Source organism: Sciurus vulgaris (genome assembly GCF_902686455.1).
Source record: "Sciurus vulgaris genome assembly, chromosome: 7".
Taxonomy (NCBI): domain Eukaryota; kingdom Metazoa; phylum Chordata; class Mammalia; order Rodentia; family Sciuridae; genus Sciurus; species Sciurus vulgaris.
The window spans coordinates 120,761,045-120,786,283 of NC_136467.1; the positions used below are offsets into that span (position 1 = coordinate 120,761,045).

Here is a 25,239-nt window from a genome sequence, read left to right on the forward strand (position 1 = left end):
GCGAGGTCTGCGGAGGAAGGAGGTCACGGGACGTGCCCTGCAAGGGGTCATCTCCCGGGTCCTTCCTTTCTTCTCCTCTCCTCTCCCCTTCCCTCCCCTTTTCCCCTCCCCCTCCCCTCCTCCCCCTCCCTCTCTCTTCTTCTTCCTCCCCCCTCCTCCTCCTCCTTCTCCTCCTCCTCCTCCTCCTCCTCCTCCTCCTCCTCCTCCTCCTCCTCTTCTTCTTCTTCTTCTTCTTCTTCTTCTTCTTCTCTCTCTCTCTTTCCTCCATTGCCACCCCCCCTCCCCCATGCCCTCTCCACCGTGATGTTCTGCCTCATCCCAGACCCTCAGCAATGAGCCAGTTGACCATGGCCTGAAACCTCTAAAACTAGGAGCCTACAGAGATCTTCTCTCCTTTAAGTTGTTTTCCTCAGGTATTTTTTTCACAGTACAGAAAAGTTGATGGGCGCAGGGCCAAAGGCTGGGTGGAGCAATCCCAGGGCTCTGCTGCAGGGACAATGGGCTCATCCACAGGGTGGGGACCACTATGGGGGCTCCCCTTGGGCCAGTCCCCTCAGCCCGCATGGGACTTGCCTGAAGCAGTTCCTTCCCTGGAGAGGCCCCGAACTTCAACTGAGGTGAGCCTTCTCTTTCCTTCCCACTCTCTCTCAGCCTTCGAAGCCTGTTCCAGAAGCAGTTTAAGACCTTCCATGAAAAACTCCAGCAGTTCACTGGAGCCAGGCGCTCAGGGCTGGGGACAGTCAAGTGTGTGTCTCTTCCTAACTCCAAGAATTTGAATCTGCCACCATGGGAGTGATCACACCCTGGGGTCAGCCCAGGCTTCACTCAGGGCTGTTCCCACCCAAGCACAGTTTGCAGCATGCCTTTCCCAAGAAGGCTTCCTTCTGCTCCAGCCCTCCTGAGCTCTATCATGCACTTAAGTGACAGCATTTACTAAGTGCGAACTGAATACCAGCACAGAGCTAAGCAGGGCCTGTCATGGTCTGTTTCCTTCAGGCCACTGAGGAGAGGTGCCCTCCCTCCTGGCAGACTCGATGCAAAGCCAGGGCGCATGGTTTGGCAGATGGGACATGGATGGGATTCCCGTTCCCACTCACAGCTCTGGCCAGGCACTCTTATGCAGGTTACGACCCACACAGCCAAGCAGGGCCCCTGGTCTGTTGGTACAGGTGTGACTGAGTCTAGGTCCCCTCAGGAAGCACCCAAAGCCTCCTGCAGAAGAAGACGCAAAAATTATAGTGCAGCCTGGATGGATCAGCAGGCCTGTGAGCTGTGCTGAGAGAGACTGGAAAGGAGCACGGGGGCCAGCAAGGAGGGCTTCCCGGAGGAGCTGACCTCTCTGAGCAGTGGCTCCAGGCTGGAGGCATCATGCTTAACCCAGGATCCCCCATGGTGCCCAGCCTGCTCTGGAGGGACAGGCATTGGGCTTTGGTTATTCGATTCTTCCTCCCCTTGAGGTGGGGGGACAAAAAGGACGGTCAGTGTAAATAATAAATAGTCCGGTTCCATTGAGGAAATGGGGGCTGGTTGGAAAGGAAGTCAAATGCTAATACCGCCAGAGCCCTTCCCCCTCCAACCTGTGGGACAGTAACCTGCCCCCAGGGAACTGATCCTCCTGTGACGGGCTGACAGATCTGGCTCCAGGAGAGTGTTATAGGCCAGACTCTAAGGGAAATGAGTGGACAGACTCCGTTTTGCTCCGAAACTCCATGTTATGTAGGAAATGGGCTTCTCCCACGGGAACACCTGCCTCTGTGCCCATCATCAGTTACTTAGAGTGACATGTTTAGCAATACAGAATGACAATTCTTAGGTAATGAAAAATTGCTCTCTTTTGATTCCTATGGCTCCTAAACAATGTACCATGTGAACAGTAATTGTGTGGATGTTAGCAACCATTCTTTGGTTTGTACCTAGGTAAGGGTCAGTTTGACCCACTTCTCCCTCTGTTGATGATCTCATGATGTTAATGTGTAATTTCGAATCATAGCAACAGACACTTATGATTGATGTGATTTTTGGTATAAGAACCCCTACAACCCTGTGGTTGGGGCGGTTCTCCCAATAGCCATTTTTGGGGCATTGTGAGACAGTCAGCCAGCCGGCTTAATAAGGACTCTCAGATTTGGACTTCTCAGTGGTGATCGGGCTGTTCTTAAGTTGTGCCCCGTAACTCTCCCTGCAGGAGCTGTGGCAGTTGTTGATGGACACCTCCTGGCTGCTCCCTTCCTGCCCGGGATTGCTCTACCTTTCAGTCCACCTTTGGGTCACCTAGGTAAGACAGGGGAGAAGAGGAACATGGGAACAAAGGAAATCTAAGATATATAACAGGGGCAGGACATCGCTGCTCTTAGATACCAGCTCTGGATCCCCTTCTTCCTCCTGGGAGAAGCCTGCCTCTGTTCTGTCCTGGAAACACAGCTGGTTTCTACGCTCACCTCGCTGTCTCCGGTGTTCAGTCTTGACATCTGGGGAAACGGAACTCGGCCCTGATCCTTGTCACAGGCATCAGCTCCCTCACACTGTGCCCTTGAGGGTGGGACATGCTACCAGACCACAGAAAAGACTTGAAAAATAGAGATTCCACTTAAAGGGAAAAAAAAAAAAAAAAAGTGGGTACAGCGGCATGCACCAGTAATCCTGGTGACCCAGAGGCCGAGGCAGGAGGATCACAAGTTCAAGGCCAGTCTGGGTAACTTAGTGAATCCCTCATCAACTTAGGGAGGTTCTGTCTCAAAATAAAAAATAAAATTAAAACTATACTGGGATGTAGCTCAGTGGCAAAGCACCACTGGGTTCAATCCCCAGGGCCTGCCCCTCGTGGTCAACATTCAAAAAACTAAAAAAAAGGCACCTAGCCAGTCACAGTGATGCACGCTGGTGATCCCAGTGCCTTGGGAGGCTGAGGCAGGAGGATTGCAAGCTCAAAGCCAGCCTCAGCAACTTAGAGGCCCTGTCTCAAAGAAAAAAAACAGAAAAGAAAGAAAAAAAAAAAAGAAAAGAAAAAGGGCTGGAGATGTGGCTCAGTGGTTAAGCGCCTCCAAAAGGAAGAAATGACACCTAAATATAACGTGATCCTTAGGTGGATTCCTTTTCAGAAAAAGTGGGGGAATGGGAAAAACCAGGGAAATGTGAAAATGGGTAAAGTTAAGCTGCTACTGAGCCACGAGGAGTCTCAGGTTTGATAAAGGTGCGGCAGCCATGCTGGGGAATCTCCTCCTCCTTTAAAGGCAAGGGATGAAGAGTCTTCAACTCACCTCTAAATGACTCTAAAGAAATACACAGCAAAGGACAAAGGCGTGGGGTGGGGTGGACGGGGAAATTCAGCCCCAGCACAGCACAGTTCACTGTGCTATTTGATCAACTCCTCTTAATGAAAAGCAGGGAGGGAAAAGAGCCAAGAACAGTGAGACTCCAGGGACTAGAACAGGAAGGTCCCTCCACTCATCTAACTGTGCTTCACCCAGAATTTCCCACCCTCTCACTGCCCACATCCGTCCACACCCAGAAAGCCATCTCTGTTCACTGCCCCTCTAAGAGGGGAGCCATGTGGCTCTCCAGGGACTAGTGGGGCTTATCCTGACACCTCTGGCCCTGTTGGTTATAGTTAAAGAGAGACTCACGGAGCATCGGATGTGGAAAAAGGGCCAGAGAGAGGGAGTGGGCTCTGGTCATACTGCTTGAAGATCAGACAGACCTCTGACCTTCCCAGTTCTACTGCTCATTAGCTGTGTAACCTTGGGCAACTTAGCCTCTCTGTGCCTCAGTTTTCTCACTGGAAACATAGTATTAATATCTACCACACCAGGCTGCCATGAGGATTAGACTAGATAATTAAAATTGCAACACTCTTTCCCATTCCCCAGCAGGGCCCATCTCCCTTTCCACCTGGACTTTCTCTTAGCACTTGTCACCATCCCAGAATAGTCTTTTACTCATTTATTTCATAAATTCCCATTTCCATTTACTGAAATACAAGCCTTCTATGAGAAGGATTCTCTCCGGGCCACTGCATCATCCCAAATGGCTAGAGCAGTGTTTGGCATACAGCTGGTGCTCATCAAATACTTGTTGAATATATAATGCATGACACTGTTCAGCGCACAATGACACTGGGTAAAGGTAGCAATGACAACATTGGTGCTGACATGGACGAGGAGAAATTCTATTTGAGTTGTACAAAAGCCAGGACCCATGTGGACATGATTTATCCCCATTGCTCAGATGGGGAAACAGAGGCTTCCAGAGGCACTGAGCTGCCCAGCCATGATACCATGGAACTGGCACTAGATTCTGCACTCCCCGTCCCTCTTGGGATGAGCTTATCCAAGACAGTTACTGGAAAAGTGGCCTTGGAGTGGGCAGAGACCCCTCTAGGGGTCACAGATGCCAGCGGAGCTGCCCTGGGAGGGACGAGGGCTTCAGAGCAGGCCAGACGTGGTGGCTGTGCTCATGTGTGTGACTCAGTCTCGGTACTTGGAAACTCAAAGCACTTTCATGTGCATTTCCGGCAAGGCAGATAACTAGCTGGAGGAGCAAGATAAGATGCCTAGCGCGGAGGCCCCCAGAACCTGAGCTCCAGGCTGGGGATTCGCTGACGTGGGTGCCGTGTCCCTGGGTCTGTCAGGCTCCTGCACGGAGGGAACTTAGAGTCCTGAGATAAATTCCCGGCAGCCCCGTCCCTGAGCACCGGCCGCTGGTGACAGGGCTCTCAGGAGTTCCCAGCCACACTGCGCCTCCGCGGCCTGTCTCCAGCAGTCTCCCCACATTTCATGGGAACGAACTCCACGGGACACCTCCCTGGGCTCCCTCCCTGCTGGGGACCTCAGGTCTGCCTCTCAGGAGGGCACTCAGCCACCCACCTTCTCTGGGGCAGGAAGTCAGCAGATGCCCCCCCACCAGGGCTGCCTCAAAGTCTTCCTGAACCCTTGTCACCATCATGGCGCTCACATTCAGATCAGTCACAGGCCCCTCATGGCCTTGTAGCACAAAAACAGTCTGTGTCCCCTTTGTGGCCAGGCACGGCCACTCCGAGCCCACAAATGCTTGTGCACAGGCATGCTCCCTCCCAGGTCAGCGCCTCCCCACACTGCCCGTGGGCTCTTAGCCGGACACGACAGCTTCCTGTGCTGGGCATGTACAGAGGACCCCTTCCTAGTCACTCAGAACAGCCCCCTGGAGTCAGCCAGCAGGGGTAGCCTCGGCCAGCACCCCCTTCTCCACAGTGCCCTCGGGGATCCCTGGACCTCACACCCGAGCAGAGACGCTGGAGGCCAGGGACGCTCCAGTGGCCCCTCAATTCCACTGGCTCTGCCACACTGCTCACACCTAGGGTGAAGCAGAACGCAAGCGCCCGCAAATCCCACGCCCAGGTGTCTTCAGGAGCCAGCTCCCCAAGGTGGGGTTCGCTGTGGGACTCAGGGGAGCGGGCCCCACAGGCTGTCCCTCAGGAAGTGGGGAGCCACCAAGAAGGAAGGGCCAGGGGCACCGGCAGATGGCAACATGGCTCCTGCAGGGCCTTAGGGCCATTGCCACCAGCCTGGCGCAGAGGGGCCAGAGCCAGCATGTGCTTCACATGCCACTTAGCTCAACAACAACAACGATGGTCACTGAGCCCAGGTTCCCCAAGCGGGTGGGCCACCTGGGGCCTTGATCTAGCCTACTTACCTTCACCAACGGAAAAAGCCAGTGACCTTGTCCAAGGTCACCCAGCCATTAAGGGTAGATGACCCAACCAGTCTCCTGCCCCAGTGCCTTCCACCAGACCTCACAGAGGGCACCAAGTTCTCTGCCTTTGGCAGCCTTGCCGTGAAGACAGACTGGGGCTGAGCCTCCTTCCCCACCCTCTTCCCTCCAAAGGAAAGAAGCCTCGCGGGTCCAGGCAGCTCCCACCTCTCTAAGGCTCCCCTCCGCAGCCCTGTGCTCCTGGACCTGGTGACGAGGACCTGGTGAAGAGGCGGCGGCTGCCCTGCAGAGCCCACACGCTTGGGACTGTTAACTGTCTTGTCTCTTGCTTCATCGCTCTTTCCGTTCCCCAGCGAGCCAATCTCCTGTGGTCACCATGGAACTTCCTGCCAAAGGGACCCCTGGCTGCCCCTTCAAAGTCTCTTTTTTAATTTTTATTTATTTATTTATTTATTTTTTAGTAATAGGGATTGAATCCAGGGGCACGTAACCACTGACCACATCCCTGGCCCTTTTTTGTATTTTATTTGGAGACAGAGTCTCACTGAGTTGCTTAGGGCCTAAGTTGCTGAGGCCGGCTTTGAACTCACAATCCTCCTGCCTCAGCCTCTCAAGCCGCTGGGATTATGGGCGTGCACCACCATACCTGGACCTTTTTTATGTTTATTTTGAGGCAGGGTCTCACTAAGTTGCTAAGGCTAGCTTTGAACTTTCAATCCTCCTGCCCCAGCCTCCTGAGTAGTTAGAATTATAGGCATGTGCCACCATGCCTGACTACATATAGTCTTTTAGGTGGGCATATTCTAAGAAAATATTCAATTTTCTGCTTTGTTCTTGTTTTTTGGGATACTGGGGATTGAACCCAGGGGTACTTTACTATTGAGCTACATCCCCAGTCCCTTTTATTTGTTTATTTTTATATTTGAGACAGAGTCTCATGAAGTTGCTGAGACTGGCCTCAAGCTTGCCATCCTCCTTCAGCCTCTGAATCACTGGGATCACAGACATGTGCCACTGCACCTGGCTCAGTATTTACTGAGCATTACTCTGTGCCAGACACTGTGCTGCTAAGTGTCGAGGCTACAAAAGTGGAAGAAAAACCTCGATAACATCAAGTTCAATAGTGACAATGGCTAGGAGGAGAAGCAAAGCAGAGTGGAGGGACAGAGTGGTGGTGTGTGGTGCTTTTTATTTTGCATTTTTTCTACTCTTAGTTGCAGGTGGACACAATACCTTTATATTATTTATTCATTCCCATGCGGTGCCGAGGATCGAACCCAGGGCCTCATCCACGCCAGGCAAGCGCTCTGCCACCGAGCCCCAGCCCCGGCCCCAGCCCAAGGGAGGTGTTTGAAACAGGGCAGTCAGTTCCTCTTCCGGGGATGGTGTCAGAGGTGCACAGAATGGTCTAGCACTGGACATACCGTCAAAGGCCTTCCTACCAGACAACCTCTAACAAAATCAGGCTGCCCCGAACCCCATAGGTCATAGAATTGTTTACCTTTATACCAAGAAGATTGAGAAAGCATCAAAGTCTGCATGTGGTACAGACTTGGAGGGGTTTGTGCTGAGACCTCTTATGAGTTCTTAGCTCCTGTGCTAAACGTGTCTGTGACAGGATGAAGCATGCCGTCCTTAACATGGAGCAGAAAATCATCGTGAGAGTGTTGGAACACAAGCAGAGTCAGAAAGCCAAATTTTTTTTTTTTAGTGAAGCTTCTTTGAGTAACAAAAGGTCAAAAAGCAAAATAATAATAAAAGTGGGGGCCAGGGGAAGGCCCGTCTGAGGAGGAAATGTTGGAAGAGGACACGTGAAGAAGAAAATCTGGAAAGAGTGTTCAGGGAGAGGAAACCGTGCGTGCAAAGGCCCTGAGGCCGGAGCATGCTTTGTGTGCCTGGAATGGGGTGACAGCGTGACTGAAGCACATTGAGGAGGGAAGACTGGAGACAAGGTTGAAAGTAACAGGTGTGACCCTCAGACCATGTAAGGACCTGGGGTTTTTTTGTTAGATAGAAGCCATTTGGAATGTGACATGATTCAACTTGGGTTTTTTGTTTTTTGTTTTTTGGTTTTTTTGGGAGTGCTGGGGATAGAACCCAGGGCCTTGTGCTTACAAGGCAAGCAGTCTACCGACTGAGCTATCTCCCCTTTGTTTTGTTTTATTTGGGTACCAGGGATGGAACCCAGGGGCACTCTACCACTGAGTCACATCCCCAGCCCTTTTCATTTTTTTATTTTGAAACAGGGTCTCACTGAGTTGCTTAGGGCCTTGCTAAATTGCTGAGGCTGGCCTCGAACTTGCAATCCTCCTGTCTTAGCCTCCGGAGCTGCTGCAATTACAGGCAGTGATAGGTGTGGGAACCATTACCATGGGGTCTTGCAGTGGGGAGAGAGATTGGATTCAGCTCTCCCAACTTAGGTTTTAAAAGGATCCCTCTTTCATTCTAAAATTAGACCATAGACAAAGTCAGGGAGACCAGTGAGGAGGTGATTCCACTAATTCAGACAGGAGGGGATGATTTGGACAAGGAGGCCAATGGTGGAGGAGGTGAACTCTGGATATATTTTGAAGGCCAGGCCAATGGGCTTTGCTGAGGTTTGGGGGCAAATGCAACCAACCATCCTGTTCTCTGAGCACAGGGTGAGGCTGGCCCAGCCCCCAGGAGCATCCTCATTCCCCCCATCCCTGTAGGCCCAGCTCAGCCTACCCTTGCTAGTCCTTGGCATCTGTCCCAGGGTAGAAGACAGGGCAGACTGAGCTGACCAGCTGGACAGACCAAGTGCTAGGAAACAATGTCAGATCCAGAAACTTTTGGAAACGTTGGAGCCAATTTTAAAATGCAGAGTTGCTGGACTTAAATACACTGAGCTTGGAAACTAAGTTTCACAAAGTGGCACATGAACAAGGGTCAGAGGCAGCGAGAGCATTTTACAGTTAGCCGAGTCTTCACACTTGCTCATTCTCAATTCCCTACAGTTGCTTGAATTCACGTCACAGTTTGGCAAACCCCCGAAGCAAGCTACCTCTGTTCTGGGGTATGGTGGTGAAACCTGGGGCAAAGCAAGGGGACCCTGAGATTTCTGCCTCCAGTTGTGGCCTCCAAAATATCTCTAGCAGGAACGTAGGCAGGTGGAAGGGCCATAGGAGACCTGGGCTAGAGAGCTGGATTCAAAACTGTGTTTGTGTAGCACTTTCCGGAAAATTGAGAAAATCTGAGTTACATCAAAGACACGGAAGGGGATTGGTCCCCGCCAGCCCCCGTAGAGTTGTCAGCCTGGCACTTCTCCTTTCTGGTTTATCAGGCAGGCAGCGTGACCTGCAAACCTCACTGTGGACCTCCTGGCTCCCTACCACTTCCTAGGGGTGTGACCTCAGGCCACTGACTTTATCTTATTGCCTCAGTTTCTTCATCTGCAAAATGGAGATGGTGCCCACATTATAGGTTTGTTATAAAGATTAAAAGATAGGCACCACATAAAGCATTTGGAATGGTGTCAGGCAGATGATAATCAATGTCAGTTGTTATTATTTGTGCAATTGTTGAAAGAAGACTCAGTGGGAGGTCCTTGGATAGCTCCCTCCTACCAATCTACACATGGCCTAATCCTAAGTTACGACTGATCGCAGGACCAGTGTCCTGGGAGCTAGGATGAGTGGGGTAGGGTCAAGGAATGGGGTTGGATTTAGAAGACCAGTGTTCAGCTACAGAAGGAAATTCAAGAAATGGTGAATCATTCATTCATTCAAATAATGTTTATTAAACACCCACAATGCACCAGGTGCTGGGATACAGCAGTGAACAAAATAGGCTAAGACCAGCTTTCAGGAAGCTCACAGTTCTGTGGGAGGGTGGGAGAGCGGGGAGCCACAGTGACTCTGTGCCCATGTATTCCCCCCAGCACAGGGCTGGCTGATGGTTAGTAACAGCAGGCGCTGCTGGTGCCTCAGCCCACGTCCTCCAGGACCGTGTCTGTGTTCACCTGAAGTTCTGGTGCAGTTTCCAGAAGGCTAAGAACTTCCCACCCTCCCTTCCTACCTGCATCCCTCAGCAGCATGGGAATATGCTCTACCCTATGAGGAGCACCCCAAATGGACCCTAGAAACAAACCCTAAATCCGCAAGGGCAGTGTGATAGATGAGTATCCCAGACAGAAGGTTGGGGCTTGTTCCACATGCTTTCCTCAGGCTCGCTGGCAGCTTGGAGCTCCAGGGACACTCGGTAGAGCTTGCCCACCAACGCTTTGTCAACCTTTCCCTCTGCTCTCATCTCTCCCGCTGGTGCTTCCAGGAAGGGCTCCCCAAGTAAGTGACCTACACAAAAGTCCCTATTGCAGGTTACTTTGGGGAGAGAAAAAATTAAAGATAATTGGTACCAGAAAGGGCAGAAAGCAGGATGGGCTTCTAAAAATGGGCCCCTCATCAGTCAGAAGACAATAAGGACACAAATGCTAGTGACAAATGGGGTGATGATAAGGCCTGGCAGCCTGGGCCATCCCAATATCAAGACTCAGCTGTGTGCAGGGGATCGGGATGAGGACTGGGTGGAATTCCAGAGGCAACACTGATTTGTGCAATTAGTCTGACACTTGAAAGATGTGGACAGTGGTAACTATAAGGATTGTGGTGTTGGGTGACTTGCTAACTGTGAGAAGCCTTGAAGAAGATAGGCATGGCGGGGCTTCCTGTAATCCCAGCAACGCAGGAGGCTGAGTTGCGAGCTTAAGGCCAGCCTCGGTAACTTAGCGAGGCCCTGAGCAACTTGGCAAGACCCTAACTCAAAATAAAAAAGAAAGAGGACTGGGTGTGCTGAAAAGCACCTCTGGGTTCAACCGGAGCATGTCGTGGGTGACAGAAGAACTTCATAACAACGTTCTGATTCTCGTCTCTGTTGCCCACGGGCAGGGTGTGCCGAAAGTCAGGCTCAGGATCTGATTGTAGCGATGGAGGAACTGCCAAAGGGGCTGAAGGCACAGCCCGGCAGGGCTTCTATCCTGGGATCAGGACCTTTTCAGGGAAAGAGTGGGGTACTGGGGCCTGAGTGGAGATGTGTGGATGGGTAGACTTGAGAATCTTGCACACTGGCTTCTCCTGAATCCTCCACGCTGCAGACCCCTCCTTTAGGAGAGAGCATCCCACTGCCCAAACGCCACACAAAGGACTCACCTGAGGTAGATCCATCACAAGGTGTGGCTTCTCTTCCTCAAGGTCCATCCCTCCTCCCCTCATTACCTGTAGACCAGAAAACATCTCCTTAAAGGGCAAGAAGGAAAATATTTGAGACTTATCTTGTGGACTAGTTGTCTTTGTTGCCACCACTCAATTCTGCTTTTGCACTACCTAAAACAATAGTGCAAAACAGCCACAGGCTGTTGGTAAGGTGTGCACGTCTATGATCCAAAAACTACACACACATACACACACACACACACACACACACACACACACACCAAGCAACTGGTCCACAGAGCTGTGGTTTGCCCACCTCTGCTGTAGATCAGAATGAGAGTGAGGTCTTAATATTACCCAAGCAGGAAAGTAGAGTCCCTCTTTTTAGAAAAAGTAGTGTCTTCACCGAAAAAACTCTAAGTCTGGCTGGTTATTAGTAGGAACAGGAAACACATATAGGAGGAGATCTGGAGAGGGTGGGGTTGGGGAGAAGTGCAAAGCTAGATAAAGAAGGGTTTTTGGAGGCACTTTCTCTTGACTCAGGGTTTTTAATACCTCGGTAACCACCGCCGGGAGCTGGCTGAACACGGTGCTGAACTGGTCCTTAAAGCTCACACACGACACCAGCGTGTGGTCAGTGAAGCGGCGACGCTGACGTCGCCCTAGAAGGAGAAGCTGGCAGGCCCAGAGAGGGGGCCCAGCAGAGCCTCTCTTCCCGAAGCCAAAGAGGATGCACCCCTGAGAGGAGCGCCGCAGCTGTGCTCTCCGAGCCAGGCTGGCTGAGGGGATGCCACTACGGCACCATGGCCACTGTCAATGGAGACGTTAAGATTCTGAAAGAGCAGAGGCCGCAGGAGCCACTTAATCATCACAACCAAGGTGGACACAATTACAATAATGGGCAGCAAGACCCGAATGGTAACCAGGGGTCCAGGATGTCCAGGGCTCTGTGACAGCGGCGCCCCTAAGGGAAAGATGGATGTGCATTCAGTGAGAGTATCGCTTAACTTACCCACAAAAGATTCAGGATGAGAAAGGATGTCATCAGCTGCCACGATAGAAGATCTCTGTCTCACAGGTTCCAGATCTGAGCCAGGACCCGCTGGTGGAAAAGAAAGACCCAAAATGCCACTCAAATAATATTTCCAACCGGGCGCATTTTCGCACGCTTGTCATCCCAGAGCTTGGGAGGCTGAAGCAGGAGGATCACGAGTTCAAAGCCAGTCTCAGCAAAAGCGAGGTGCTAAGCAACTCAGTGAGACCCTGTCTCTAAATAAAATACAAAATAGGGCTGGGGATGTGTGGTTCAGTGGTCAAGTGCCCCTGAGTTCAATCCCTGGTACAAAGAAAAAAAAGTTGTTCAGTATGGCAGTGAAAACCCAAATCTTTTGGGGTTCATTTGATGTAAGGTCTGAGTTGACTCTGGTTCCAGCTGAACCAAAATACCACTTTAAGCCACCTTTATCAGTCCAGAGACCCTGCATCTTATATAAGAAAAAGTAGGTCCAAATCTTCAACATGTCGGCCTAGGATCAGACTTCCTCAACAGGACTCCCATAGCACAAGAAATAAAAGCAAGAATCAACAACTGGGATAGATTCAAACTAAAAAGCTTTCTCTCAGCAAAGGAAACTATCAGCAATGCGAAGAGAGAGCCTACAGAGTGGGAGAAAATCCTTGCCACTCATACTTCAGATAGAGCGCTAATTTTCAAAATATATAAAGAACTCAAAAAACTCTACACGAAGAATACAAAAAACCCAATTAACAAATGGGCTAAGGATAGGAACAGACGCTTCTCAGAAGAAGATCTACAAGCAATCAACAGATATATGAAAAAATGTTCAACATCTCTAGTAATAAGAGAAATGCAAATCAAAACTACACTAGGATTCCATCTCACCCCAATTAGAATGGCGATTATCAAGAACACAAGCAACAATAGGTATTGGTGAGGATGTGGGGAAAAAGGTACACTCATACCTTGCTGGTGGGGTTGCAAATCAGTGCAGCCACTCTGGAAAGCAGTGTGGAGATTCCTTAGAAAACTTGGAATGGACCCACCATTTGACCTAGCTATCCCACTCCTCGGCCTATACCCAAAGGACTTAAAATCAGCATACTACAGAGATGCAGCCACATCAATGTTCACAGCTGCTCAATTCACAATAGCCAGATTGTAGAACCAACCAAGATGTCCTTCAATTGATGAATGGATAAAGAAACTGTGATATATATATATATATATACATATATATATATATATATATATAAAACAATGGAATATTACTCAGCCATAAAGAATAATAAAATTATGGCATTTGCAGGCAAATGGATGAAATTGGAGAATATCACGCTAAGTGAGATAAGCCAATCTCAAAAAACCAAAGGATGAATGATCTCACTGATAAGCAGATGATGACACATAATGGGGGGTGGGAGTGGGGCAAGAATGGAGGAAGGAAGTACTGTATAGAGGGTAAAGAGGGGTGGGAGGGGTGGGGGGAAGGGAAAAAGTAACAGAATGAATCAAACATTACCCTATGTAAATTTATTTTTACACAAATGGTATGCCTTTACTCCATGTACAAACAGAGAACATGTATCCGATTTGTTAACAATAAAAAAAAAAAAAAAAAAAAAAAAACCTTTGTAGTTGAGGTGGAGGGGACATACAGTTCAGGTGACAAAAGGAATCCTGGCCAAGTGAATCCAATGAGACTACTGACCCCCTCTGAAGTCATTTCCTAGCACCAGTGTGCAAATTGGGATGGATATATAGAGTAGTTCCTCAAACTCTCACCTTGTCCTTATTTGTGCAAAAATAGCCATTATGGAAAGAAATAGAATTCTCTGAATTTATGGAGATAGGGAATCAGAAGCAATATCACCTTCCAAGTGAAATTGCAGAGGTAAGTGAGACCCTTAAAGACTTAAAGGATGCAGAGGTGGTCCCCAGCATATCTCCATTCCACACATACCAATTGCCCCTGTAAAAAACAAATGAAAGGCTGGGGTTGTGGCTCAGTGTAGAGGGCTTGCCTAGCATTCGTGAGGCACTGGGTTCCATTTGCAGTCACTGCATATAAATAAACAAATAAAATAAAAGGTCCATCAACAACTAAAAAAAAGTTTTTTTAATGAAGTATGGAAATTGATGATTAACCACAATTTCCCACCCTACTCTCAGCCATTATATCACATATGGTATCTTTACTAGAACAGTCTACACAGCCTGACTATAAGAAGCCAATAATAGCCAGACATAATCCCAATGCCTGTGGTCCCAGCTACTCAGGAAGCTGAGGCAGGAGATTGCAAGTTCAAAGCCAACCTCAGCAACTTAACGAGGCCTTAAGCAACTCAGTGAGACCTTGTCTCAAAATAAAAAATAAAAAGGGCTGGGGATGTGGCTCAGTGGTTAAGTGTCCCTGGGTTCAATCCCTGGTACCAAAAAAAAAAAAAAAAGGGGGGTCAACCATGGGCTGGGGATGTGGCTCAATGGTAGAGCACTTGTTCAGCATGTATGATACCCTGGGTTCTATTCCCAGCCACACAAAAAAATTAAAATTAAAAAAAAAGAAGTCAATAATGTCAAATGCATTCTTTTCAATCTATATCAGAAAAGAAGATTGAAAATGTTCACATTCACATTCCCTACCAAAATTCAGAAATGCCTCGCCTTCATTAAGTATTAAATGATCAGATGAATTGGGACATTGTGGTAAAGGACAACTTATATCTTACACCTCCTACCACTTTTTAATTTGGATTTTGGAGGTGCTACAATAAACACCACTCCAGCCCACTTATTGGAAGATGTGGTTGCTGCCACCTTCGAGTAGACTCTAGAGCAGGAGAGGGCCCTGGGATAGGCGCACGCTGTGGGAGAAGCACCTGGGTCATACAACCTAGCATATCCTCTGGTACTGAACCTGTCTGTGGGTGGAGACAGGGAGAAGTCTGGAAAGCCCCAAGGGGAGCTTCTCATCACAGGGTCTGGTGCAAAGCCACGCCCTGTACCAGTGGGAATCGTCACCATCTCAAAGGTAGCTCTTGGCCAAGCTGCAGAATCAGAAGCAAATAAATGGCTATTGTTTTTAGCCACTAAGTCTTGGGGAGGTTACTTATATATAGATAATCAGCGTAAGCATGTTACAGTATTTTGTGCTTTTTAATATTGTACAATAATTTGCTATATAAATATACCAAAATTTACAGTTCTATTCTTCAGCCACGGACACTTCAGTTATTTCCAGTTTGGGTCTATTATGGATAATGCTGCTAGAAACACTTTGTATATCTTCAGGTAGAAATAGGTACTTATTAGAGAACACACCTAGGAAGAAACATAAGGGAGGGGGTGTTCATCTGCAGTACTGGGGATTGAACCCAGGGCCTTGCCCATGCCAGCCAAGTACTCCACCACTGACCTACACCCCAAGCCATTTCACCTACTTTGGAAAACTGAAAACCCAGCACAAGAGGGAAAAATAAAGTTGACAAATTTTATACTTCCACCTGCATTCCTGTTTCTCCTATCTTTGACAGCACTTAATATTATGAGAGGGCTGGGGATATAGCTCAGTTGGTAGAGTGTTTGCCTCGAAAGCACAAGGCCCTGTGTTCAATCCCCCCCTACTGCAACAAAAAAAAAAAAAAAAGAAAGAAAAAAGAAAAGAAAGAAAGGACAAACGTTGGTTCGATACTTTGTGGCAAGGACATAGTGGTATCCTATTGTGTGGGGTTTTCTTTTTTCTTAGGGATGGAACTCAGGGGCCCTTAATCCCTGAGCCACATCCCCAGCCCTTTTTTATATTTTACTTAGAGACAGGGTCTCACTGAGTTGCTCAGGGCCTTGCTGAGCAACTTTTAATCTGCATTTCCCCGATGAGTCATGATGTGAAGCTTCGATATATTCTTTGTGAAGACTACACAACGGACCGGAATATCGACAGTGGTGATATTTGCAGAGGTGTGATAATTTTGGTTTTATTTATTTATTTATTTATTTATTTATGATACAAAGTCTGTTTGCTAAAGTTTCCAAATTTTAAAAATTTAAATGTTTAATTAAAAAAAATGTTAGGATGCTACAGATCGAACCCTGTGCTTCACACCAGCTGAGCAAACATTCTTCCACTGACCTAGGCCCCCAGGCCCTTAAAAATTATTTAATTATGAAAACCACCCCAGAGCACTCCACCTGTTTGTTCTTATAAATGACACGATGTAATGACAACAGCAATATTACAAGTAAAGTCATTCATTAATGTTTATTGAGCACCTGCTGTATATCCAGCACTGTGGGAGGGGATGTGAAGGACACAGAGCGGAACAGGACATAGTCCCTGCCCTTGGGAGGTTTAGAGTCTAGGTAGAGATGGGAACCAGAGCCCACGGGGGCCAGAGGAAGCAGGCCAGGCCAGGATGGCACAGGAACTGGACCCACTAAGTGCTTCAGCGCCTCCAGGGGCTCCATGTTCAGTGCTGGGAAAGACAACCACTCCCAACTCCGCCTCCTATTGGTCTACTTAGTGCACCAGCCCATCTCCTTGTTCAGCTGCTGCTCAAAGTGCAATGAAACTTGGAGGGATGGGGCAAATGAGGAGGGTCACTGGATGGGTTCCAGGGGCTGGGGTCTATCCTAGAAAAATCCACTCCCCCTACCACACCCTAACATGGAGCGATCCCTGCTCAGGGAAGCCTGCCTGGCCACCAGGACCCCGATCCCCAGAGCTAACAGAGGAGAAGGTGGTTGTTGCTTGAGCTGCCTGAGGTAGAACTAGGGAGCCCTACTTCCTGTGTGTCCTTTTTCCTTCCAGTCCATGGAGTTGTGGGGGTGGGGGGGACAGGCACCCAGAGTTACAGGACATGGGGGAGAGGAGAGCAGCAGAGGGGCCTTGAGAGCCAGTTGAGGCCCCCCAAAAAGTAGAGGGAAACCACCAGGAGAGAAGCCCAAACACTGAGGTGTGCTCCCAGGGATGGCAGAGGGGGCCTCCGTGGAGGTGGGGAGCTGCTCCAGGACCCACCTTCCCTTCCCCTGCCACAGGCCAGGGGTGGGCATCAAGGGCCAGGAGGGGTGAAGTACCCAGCCCTGTTTTAGGCTGTGCCCACTTCGCAGTCACCCTGCCCAACCTTAGAGGAGGTGAGGGGACGGCAGACTTCTTTATGACACCCTCCCTTGGCTGGGCCCCCTTCAAAGTGCTATCTATTTACTTCTCAAATTAAAGGAATTCAGGTCTGAGAATCCACAAAAGGGGCGGAATCACAGACTGCTCATGAGACAGTGAGCAGAGGGAGGGAACAGGTCCCTCCCTCCAGAGGACCACCCAGTGGGACAGGGTGAAGGAGGAGGTGGCTAGTAGGAAGCCAGACCCCCCCTTACCTCCACCAGAGGAGATGGAAGAGTATAGGATGAAAGGTTTTAAATAATAGTTCATATAATAAAAGTACCCAGCACTCTGATGAGCCTATCATTCTACTGCCTAATTTTTCTTTAAATAATTCTAATGCCAGAGACTGGGGGGGGGGGGGGGGAAGGCTGGGTATGTACATGAGGAGGAGTTTAAATTAAAACACAAATAATAATTAAGACGCACAAACTGAAGGACTAAGGCAGAAGATAGGGAGGGGGCCCCCGCCGGGTCTAGGAGTATGAGCCTCCAGGCGGTTCAGGGCTTCCTCTTGGAGAAGATCCGCCGGCGCTTGGAGTGGTAGAAATCTGTGGGGAGAGAACAGACATCAGCCAGGCTGGGAGGAACAGGGCACTGAGCTACTGTCCAAGACAGACTGAGGAAGGGCTGGCGTGTCCCTCCCTAGGCCGGAGGGACACACTGCTAAGGAGGAGGAAGAACTTGGAAACATCCACTGTTTCCCAGGGGGTTATCCTAGAGGACCCCATGGGCTTTCCAGATGTGACGCTAAGGACACCAACACCCATTGGTCTGTTCTCAGCCAAGTCGCCCAGTACAAGAGTCACTAGCCCTGTGGTTACATGAATTGATGAAAATCAAATAAATGAAAAGACTCAGTCCTTCAGTCACACCAGTCACATGTCAAGTGCTTAATGGCCACGTGTGGCCACTATAAGGACTACAGCACTGGGCTCTTCTGTCATTGCAGAGTTTACTGAACAGCACTGATACGGGGATTCCACAGGATCATCTGAGAGAAGTGTTCTGCATTATGTGGGCCCACACAGATGCTGTTGTTATCATTATTGTCATCATCATTCTTTGTCCTGACCAACTGCAAATATGCCAGGGGATTTCTGCCTTTATCCCTCGGCCTCCGTTTCCTCACCTGTAAAATGAGGGTAACATGGCATGGTGCCTAAGGATTGAATGAAGGCTTTGGTCTAGAACCCAGGGTAACAAGAATTCAAATGGCAGCATCCTCCATTCATTATCTGTCAAGCACCCACTATGGGCCAGACACTGTCTGTCCTAGGTGCTGGGGATCTGGCAACGAACAAGAGAGATGCAGGTCCTGGTCAATATCTAAAGAGGCCAGTATCCTAGTGAGGCAAGGTGACAATAGACAGCCAGGCAGGCAGGAAAGGGGAGGGCAGCGAGCTGGGAAAGGGAGCACAGTTTGCACAGAGTGGACTAAAAATTAGCATTCATCTTCTCTCCCCTGCAAATTCACGGTGGGACCTTAGACAAATCACTCTACTGCTCTCAGCCTTGTTTCCTTTCCCTATAAAGGGATTGAGAGGGCTGGGGATGTGACTCAGTGGTGAAGCGTTTGCCTAGCATGCATGAGGCCTTGGGTTCCATCCCCTGTACTGGAAAAAAGAAGAAAGGAAAAAAGCAGCAAAAATTTGTGTGTATTTGTGGGGAGGCAGGCACTGGGGATTGAACCTAGGGATGCTCACCACTGAGTTATGTCCCCAGCCCTTTTTATTTTTTACTTTGAGACAAGGTCTCACTATGTTGTTGATGCTAGCCTCAAACTTACAATCGTCCTGCCTCCTGTCACTAGGAGTACAGGAGTGCACCCCTGGGCCCGGCTAAGAATGTCTTATCATGCAGGCTTGCTATGAGAATTCAATGAAATCCACCTTAGAGGCTCTTGCCTGGAATGTAATTATTTCCCAATAAATACCACCTAATTGGTCTTGGTTACACAATTGCTGTGTGACCTCAAGCAGGTAGCTTCCTTCCTCTGGGCCCGTTTCCCTTCATCTAAGGCACAAGCTGGACCCGTCAGCTCAGCCCTTAGGAGTCTGGGAATCTTCCCCTACACCTGTCCTCACCTGTCATGCTGGTCTGCCTCCGTTTTCGGCCCCCTGAGGTTCCAGGCCCAGCAGGGGACCCCTCAAGTTGCTCAGGGGAGTGCGGCACGAGGGTGCAGGACAGTGACAGGTTCACAAGATCCTCCTGAGATGTCCCCGGCAGCAGGGCAGTTGAGGGGCTGGGCCGCTTGCCCCCTCCTAAGTCATCCAGGCCACCCCGGGACCCCGGGGTCAGGTAGAGCTTGGGCAGGCCCAGGCCCCTCACAGGCTCCCAGGCGAAGTCGCCCTCCAGCGGTGTTTCCGTGACAAAGTCGAAGTTCCACCGCTCACGGGCCTCCTGCAGGCAGCCAGCCATGAGGGCGTCGCAGTCACGGCGCAGTTGCTCACTGTCCACTGGGCCGAAGAGGCGACGACAGGCCTTGCTGCCACGAGGGATAGGACGCGCGTCCCCAGACGGCTCTGTCATGGTGCCTGTGGCTGAGACACAAGGAAGGACCGTCACTAGGGAAACGGCCAGGCTTTGCTGGGAAACCTCAGGCAACATCCTACCACCAGGGGTCTCTCCAGTCCCTTCCAGCTGACTTCCCACCACTCCTCCCCACAGGACACCCCTAAGCCCACCAACAGACACTGGGGGGCTGGCAGAGCTCAGCCAGCCCAGCATCCCAAGGTCAAGGATGGGAGGAGCAGGTGTTGAAAGCAAGCTTAAGTCCACAGAGGCAAGTGTACTGCAGCAGCAGGAATCAGGTCCTGTTTACCACCAGGTATTATCAGCTAAAATAAATTTGTTTTCCTTCATGGGTATGAATGCCCCAAATCTGTGTGAATTGTCAGAGTCTGGTTTCCTAACCCCAGCCCTGGCCAGGAGGTCAATTCCCAGATGGACAGGTGAACCCCCACCCAGGTGCCCAAGTGGTGTAACCCTGCCCTGCAAATGAAAAGCACCCTGGGTGCTAGTCCTAGTAGCTCGGTTGCTTACTACCTAAACTTTAAAAAGTCTCTTAACGCTGGGGAGATAGCTCAGTTGGTAGAGTGCTTGCCTCGCAAGCACAAGGCCCTGGGTTCAAGCCCCAGCACCGCCAAAAGCAAAAAAAAAGTCTCTGGGCCTTGGTTTTCCCATGTATACACGAGGCTCTGTGACAGTTTAAGGAGTGGAGCTCTGGAAGCATGTTCAGGCAATTGGCCAGGGAAGCTCTAGATGAGAGCTGAGAGGCTGTGTCTTGGTGGATCAGCATGAGGGATCTGGAGCCAGACTGCCTAGATTGGAATCCAGCCTCTGCCGACTCTGGACAAGTGACTTAACTTCTCTGGGCTCTCTGTGCCTCACCTGTAGAACAGAGGCAGTGATGGTGACTGTAGGCAGATGTGAGGCTTAACTGAATTACAGTAGGTAATGTGATGGGAGCAGCACCTGGAAAGCTCTTGGAAAATGAAAGAGTTATTATTTCTCTCTGCCTGCAGTTGGGGCTGAGCCTCCTCCCCATAGCTCGCCCCGGCCATCACCGCCTTTCAGGCAGCAGCTGACAGGTGCTCCAGGCTGAGGGTCTTTCCCAAGAGTGTCATCAGGCAGTGGCGGAGAGGAAAGGAGGGGATTGGCAGGGCGGGGCTGGGCAGGGCGATGATCTCTTCCAGGCTGAGCCATATCCTGCAGGCTCACCAGGTGATCAGAAGTCTAGACACCTCAGAGCCCCTGCCCTCCTGCACTGCCTGCATCCAAGGAACCCGTTTTGCAGGCGCAGAAAACTAAAGGTAGCTGGTCCACCCAGCTCCTCTCCTCCCACTTCAGGAGTGGGAAAACCCATAAGGAGCCCTGGATTCTACCTGCCCTGCTCTGGCTGGACTCCAAGGCTGAGAGGCTGTAGGACCTTGGAAGGGACTGGGTTGTTTCCTGGGGACAAGTCCTGATTTGCAGGCTCTGAGGGTGAAAGCTCTGCTGCGTGGCCTCCTGAGGCAGGAAGCCCTGGAGCCGAGCCACATCTACCCCTGCCCCACCTCTCTGCCTCTGGTGAGGAGCTGAGCCCACAAATCCACCTCTCAGCTGGTTGGAGAGGGGAGGCACTCGGTGACCTCAGAAAAGGTTTACAGGGCAGGAACTTGAAGAGATATGAGACTTGCTCTTAAATCACACATCTAATGAAGGCCCAAGTCCACCATCCAATAAAGGGGACACACAGTGCACAGGTCAGGGCACTCATATAACCTCTGCTCACCATGTTCAATGCTGGGGGTAGGATTTAATCATATTCTTATGTTCAGGGGCTGTTCTAAGCAGTTTACAAATATCAACCTTTCTTGAAAGTGGGTATGTTAGCTCCTCTTTACAAAAGAGGTAACCAAGGCTCAAAGAAGTAACTTGTCTGAGGTCACACAACTCACAGGTGACACAACCAGGATCTGAACCCAGACCCGTTTGCCCTGGGTTCTAGGTTCTGTGCTCTAGTGCTGAACCACGCAGGTGCTCTCTCTCATTCTCTCTCCTCTATGTTGAGGTTTCTTTGAGAGGTCTTTCAGAATCACTTGGGGGGCATTTTTAAATATGTAGATTGTTGTACCCCTGCTTCCCCAGACCAACTTATTCCAAATAGGAAAGGATGTATGCACGTGTTTGGAACACTTGCCCCAGATGGGCCTCTCTGGGCACTACCCGGGGGTGGGGGTGAGGAACACACTGGTTGGTCTCAGGGCCCCATAGGCACAAGGAGGAGCCCACCAAGGAGCTGAAAATGCGACCAGACTCCAGACAGGGACCCTCTCCCGTTCCACCACCCCTCCTAGTTCCCATAAGCCTCTCCTCCCCAGATTTGCTCTCAGGCCCATTATCAAGACTCCCATCTCAAAACAGCCCCAAACGCGAGTTGTTTGTTTTACAAAGAACTGAGAACGGCTTCCCACAGATTTCAGCTAGTAAATACTGGTTCTCCAGCGACGTTCCCAGTAACTACTGCTGAGTCAGTGGGGTGCTCTTTTTCAGGGGCGGTTGGGAGCGATTTCCTGTGAGTGCGCAGGAGTGGCGTCGCTCCCGGCAGGCGGAATTGCTACTCTCGCCGGCGCCGGGAGGGGGCGCCGGTCTCCAGGCAATGAGGCTCGGGGTGGGAGGTGCGTGGGCAGAGCCGTGGACAGCGCCAGCAAGTAGTGATGAGTCAGTTTCCTGCAAGGCGCTCCCCGCCCGCCAAAACTTCTCTTCCCCTCCGGCCGCGCGTCACCCTGGGGTGGGGAGGGGAGGGAAGGAGGGGCCCAGAGCCGCGAACACGTCACGCTGAGCCGTCCCGGCTTCCGAAACTCCCGCCGCTGTTGGGAAACCGCGCGCTCTCGCTCGGTACACACACACACACACACACACACACACACACACACACACACACACACACACACACACACACACACACACACACACACACACACACACACACACACACACACACACACACACACACACACACACACACACACACACACACACACACACACACACACACACACACACACACACACTCGCGCACGCACAGGCGCGCCGAAATCTGGCCCCTCCACCTTTATCTCCACGCCCAAACACACACACACACACACACACACACACACACACTCGCGCACGCACAGGCGCGCCGAAATCTGGCCCCTCCACCTTTATCTCCACGCCCAAAGCTCGGGATGAGTCAGATCCCTGGAAAATAAAAATAGACGAGAGCAACGAAAACAAAACCGCTCGAAAGTCCTCCCAGAAACGCGACGTGAAGGAACGGAAAGAGAAAGGAGGCGCCTGGGCGTCCCAAAATGCCAAACCGAGTCCTAACAACTGGGGATACCAGGAGGGCGCCAAGGTCCCCCAACGGGTTTCAGACGGGGCGGACGCGCCCAAGGGGCGACTCGCCCTCTGACTGCGCTCAGCCAGGTCACCCTCTGACCGGTTTTGCGGGCTAGGTCCGGGTGCCCCGAGCCCCCGAGGCTGCTGACAGAACCTCTGCGCACCGTCGCGCCCCCCGGCAGCCCCATCCCGCAAAGATGGGAGCCTGTCTTCGCTTCCCACCCCGGCGTGGACCGTGTGCCCCGTCGCTCCGCAGTGCCCGCCACACTCTGGCACCAGAGCCCAGAGTCCCGACGCAAGGGCAGTGGGAGCCAGTCTTCTCCCGCCACGGTGAGAGAGGTGGCTAGGAACCCTACGCTTACCGGACTGGAAGGCTGGTGAGAGCCCACCCAGCTCCAGTCGCGGCTCCCGGTCCCCGAGGGCGCGCCACTGAGCAGGGACTGGACACCGGACGCCCGGCCCCATACCTCCTAGTGTCCCGGCTTCCCTGGGAACACGCTGTGCCAGCCAAATAGGTCACTGTGCGGACGGGGGACAGAGAATCTGGTGAAGCAGGGAAGGGGATTCTGAGGTGCCAGCGTTCCCCAGTCTGGGTGGGTTCTGATCACACAGTCCAGTCCCCGGGGTCTCCTTGTCACAGTGAGTCACCTCCTCTCCTGTTCTTAGAGAACATGTCCTAACACGTTCCCGAGGACCAGGGACAGCCCGTGCTGACCTCAGCGCCCAGCGGGATGGCAGACACCAGGGCGTAAGGGACCTGAACCTCAGGGACCTGGACCCAGACGGCACCTACTGGGTCGGAGAACCGTCGAGGGTGGGATCCCAGATGAAATTATTCTACTCGGATCTCCCGCCACTTCTGGACCCCCTGGGGCACCTGGGCTTCATTCTCACGCCTCGAGCCGCTGCTTCTGGGTTCCAGGCGCACCCGCCCGCAGAAGCAAGCTCGTGGGGCGGCCCTAATCACGCCTTCCCTCGCCCCAGCTAGGCTTCCTGGGGCGGGGAGCGTGGCAGGCGACCCTCTTACTCCCGCTCCCGCTCCCGCTCCCGCTGTCCACGCCGAGTCTCAGATATAGCCCGCCCTTCGTCGCCCGCAAAGATACAAATCCGCGCGTGTCAAACCCAGCACTCACAGACCCACGCCTGTCATTCACCTGCCACAGAAACACCTGTGGGCTCAGCGCTCACACTCGCCCACCGACACGCCGGGCTCAGCTCGGAGCCGCCGAATAGGGGCGGCTGTTCACTGTCGAGGCTCCCTCACCTCCTCTGGGTGTCTGTGCCTCGGTGAATCTGCGCCCCTGCGCTGGATCCCGGTGCTCCAAAGGACTGACTGCGCAGCTGCTCACACCTCGGCTGGAGCCGCTCGGCACGGCCCTTTTAAACTAGCGGCCCCGCCCCAGCCCGCCTCCAGTGGCCGGGAGGCGGGACCCGCCGCTGGGCCCATCGCGCCGCAGGGGACTCGCCGTCCCCAGCCCTAGCATCAGCTCCGGAACCTGGCACAGCTCCAGCAGGCCAGCGGGTCCGGGAAACTCGCGGGCTGCAGAAAGGCGCTCCCCTCCTCCCCTTAGCCATCGCCTGGGTTTGTGTGCTTGACACATTTTCCCGCGAATGGAGCCACAAATCGGACTTTTTAAAGTTGGGGAGTGAATTGGCACTCTCTCGGGAAGGGACGCATTGTTAGAATGAGCCCCCTTTCGGGCCCACCACTGACACACTCTGGGTAAGATTTACTCCATACGGCTGAAAAGATTAGGAGGAATGACGTTAGTAGATAAAAATCCATAAGTAATAAAAATGTCTTTTCTTACAATTCCCAGGAAAAGGCCACTATACACCATTGTGTCTACCCGTCCCTCGCTAGACACCTCTCCCAGATGCACCTGAGACACCCCGAAATCCTACCAAAGCATCTTTGGGCCTAAAATAGAATTCAATCTTCATTGTTTCACAGACGAGGAAAGTGAAGTCCAGAGAACTGGAGTATGCGAGCTTACTGCTTGTCAGGGAAGTCCAACGCTTTTCAGAAGGGGCCAACAGCCTGGTGTGCTGGCCCAGTTGTGTAATCCTTGCTGCTCCAGAAACTAAGGCAAGAGGATTGCAAGTTCAAGGCCAATCCTGGCAACCTAGCAAGACCCTATCTCAAAAAGGGCCAAGAGATGTAGTTCGGTGGTAGACCACCCCTGGGTTCAACCCCCAATACTTAATAAAAAGGGGGGAGGGGCAATCTGGTCTCCAGGGACATGGAGAAAGCAAACATTGAAGCAGTCTCAGACCCCCTGACTCCACCTCCTCCCACCTCAGCAGTGAAATCAGTGTGAATGCAGTAGATATGAAGGCTAGGA

The 25,239-nt window shown here is 51.4% G+C and overlaps 3 protein-coding genes across 9 annotated transcripts in view; all 3 read right to left on the reverse strand.

The window, feature by feature from the left end:
• The window catches only part of RAB44 (RAB44, member RAS oncogene family), a 31,212-nt gene extending 25,218 nt beyond the window's left edge, over positions 1 to 5,994 (reverse strand). For 2 of the 7 annotated variants that reach the window (XR_013764914.1, XR_013764915.1), the window contains exon 1: positions 2,439 to 2,552. Coding sequence is in view for 4 of the 7 variants with exons in the window: in XM_079146351.1 (XP_079002477.1) it covers positions 2,439 to 2,468 (30 nt within the window). In the remaining 3 variants the exon portion in view is untranslated. Of the gene's footprint in view, positions 1 to 2,438; positions 2,554 to 5,892 lie in introns of those variants that run through there. The other 5 variants (XM_079146351.1, XM_079146349.1, XM_079146350.1 and 2 more) reach the window with 4 other exon arrangements.
• Positions 5,995 to 16,110: 10,116 nt separating this feature from the next.
• CDKN1A (cyclin dependent kinase inhibitor 1A) lies at positions 16,111 to 24,273 on the reverse strand. The gene is made up of 3 exons (XM_079148782.1): positions 24,159 to 24,273; positions 19,114 to 19,569; positions 16,111 to 17,577 (listed from the first exon to the last, which is right to left on the reverse strand). The coding sequence occupies exons 2-3, from the start codon at positions 19,556 to 19,558 to the stop codon at positions 17,528 to 17,530; spliced, it is 495 nt and encodes a 164-aa protein (XP_079004908.1). The 5' UTR covers positions 19,559 to 19,569; positions 24,159 to 24,273; the 3' UTR covers positions 16,111 to 17,527.
• LOC306666600 (uncharacterized protein) lies at positions 21,933 to 24,152 on the reverse strand. Its single transcript, XM_079148781.1, has 2 exons — positions 22,715 to 24,152; positions 21,933 to 22,623 (listed from the first exon to the last, which is right to left on the reverse strand). Exons 1-2 carry the CDS (start codon positions 23,357 to 23,359, stop codon positions 22,060 to 22,062), a joined length of 1,209 nt encoding a protein of 402 aa, XP_079004907.1. The 5' UTR covers positions 23,360 to 24,152; the 3' UTR covers positions 21,933 to 22,059.
• Positions 24,274 to 25,239: the final 966 nt, after the last annotated feature.

What these genes read in the sequence shown, in the direction of transcription:
- CDKN1A (XM_079148782.1), bottom strand. Translation starts at nt 19,558, where the DNA reads ATGACAGAGCCGTCTGGGGACGCGCGTCCTATCCCTCGTGGCAGCAAG. An exon ending in GAGGCAGACCAGCATGACAG is followed by an intron (nt 17,578 to 19,113) that starts GTGAGGACAGGT and finishes CTCTCCCCACAG; the next exon opens with ATTTCTACCACTCCAAGCGC.
- LOC306666600 (XM_079148781.1), bottom strand. Translation starts at nt 23,359, where the DNA reads ATGGGGCCGGGCGTCCGGTGTCCAGTCCCTGCTCAGTGGCGCGCCCTC. An exon ending in CTTTGGGCGTGGAGATAAAG is followed by an intron (nt 22,624 to 22,714) that starts GTGGAGGGGCCA and finishes GTGGAGATAAAG; the next exon opens with GTGGAGGGGCCAGATTTCGG.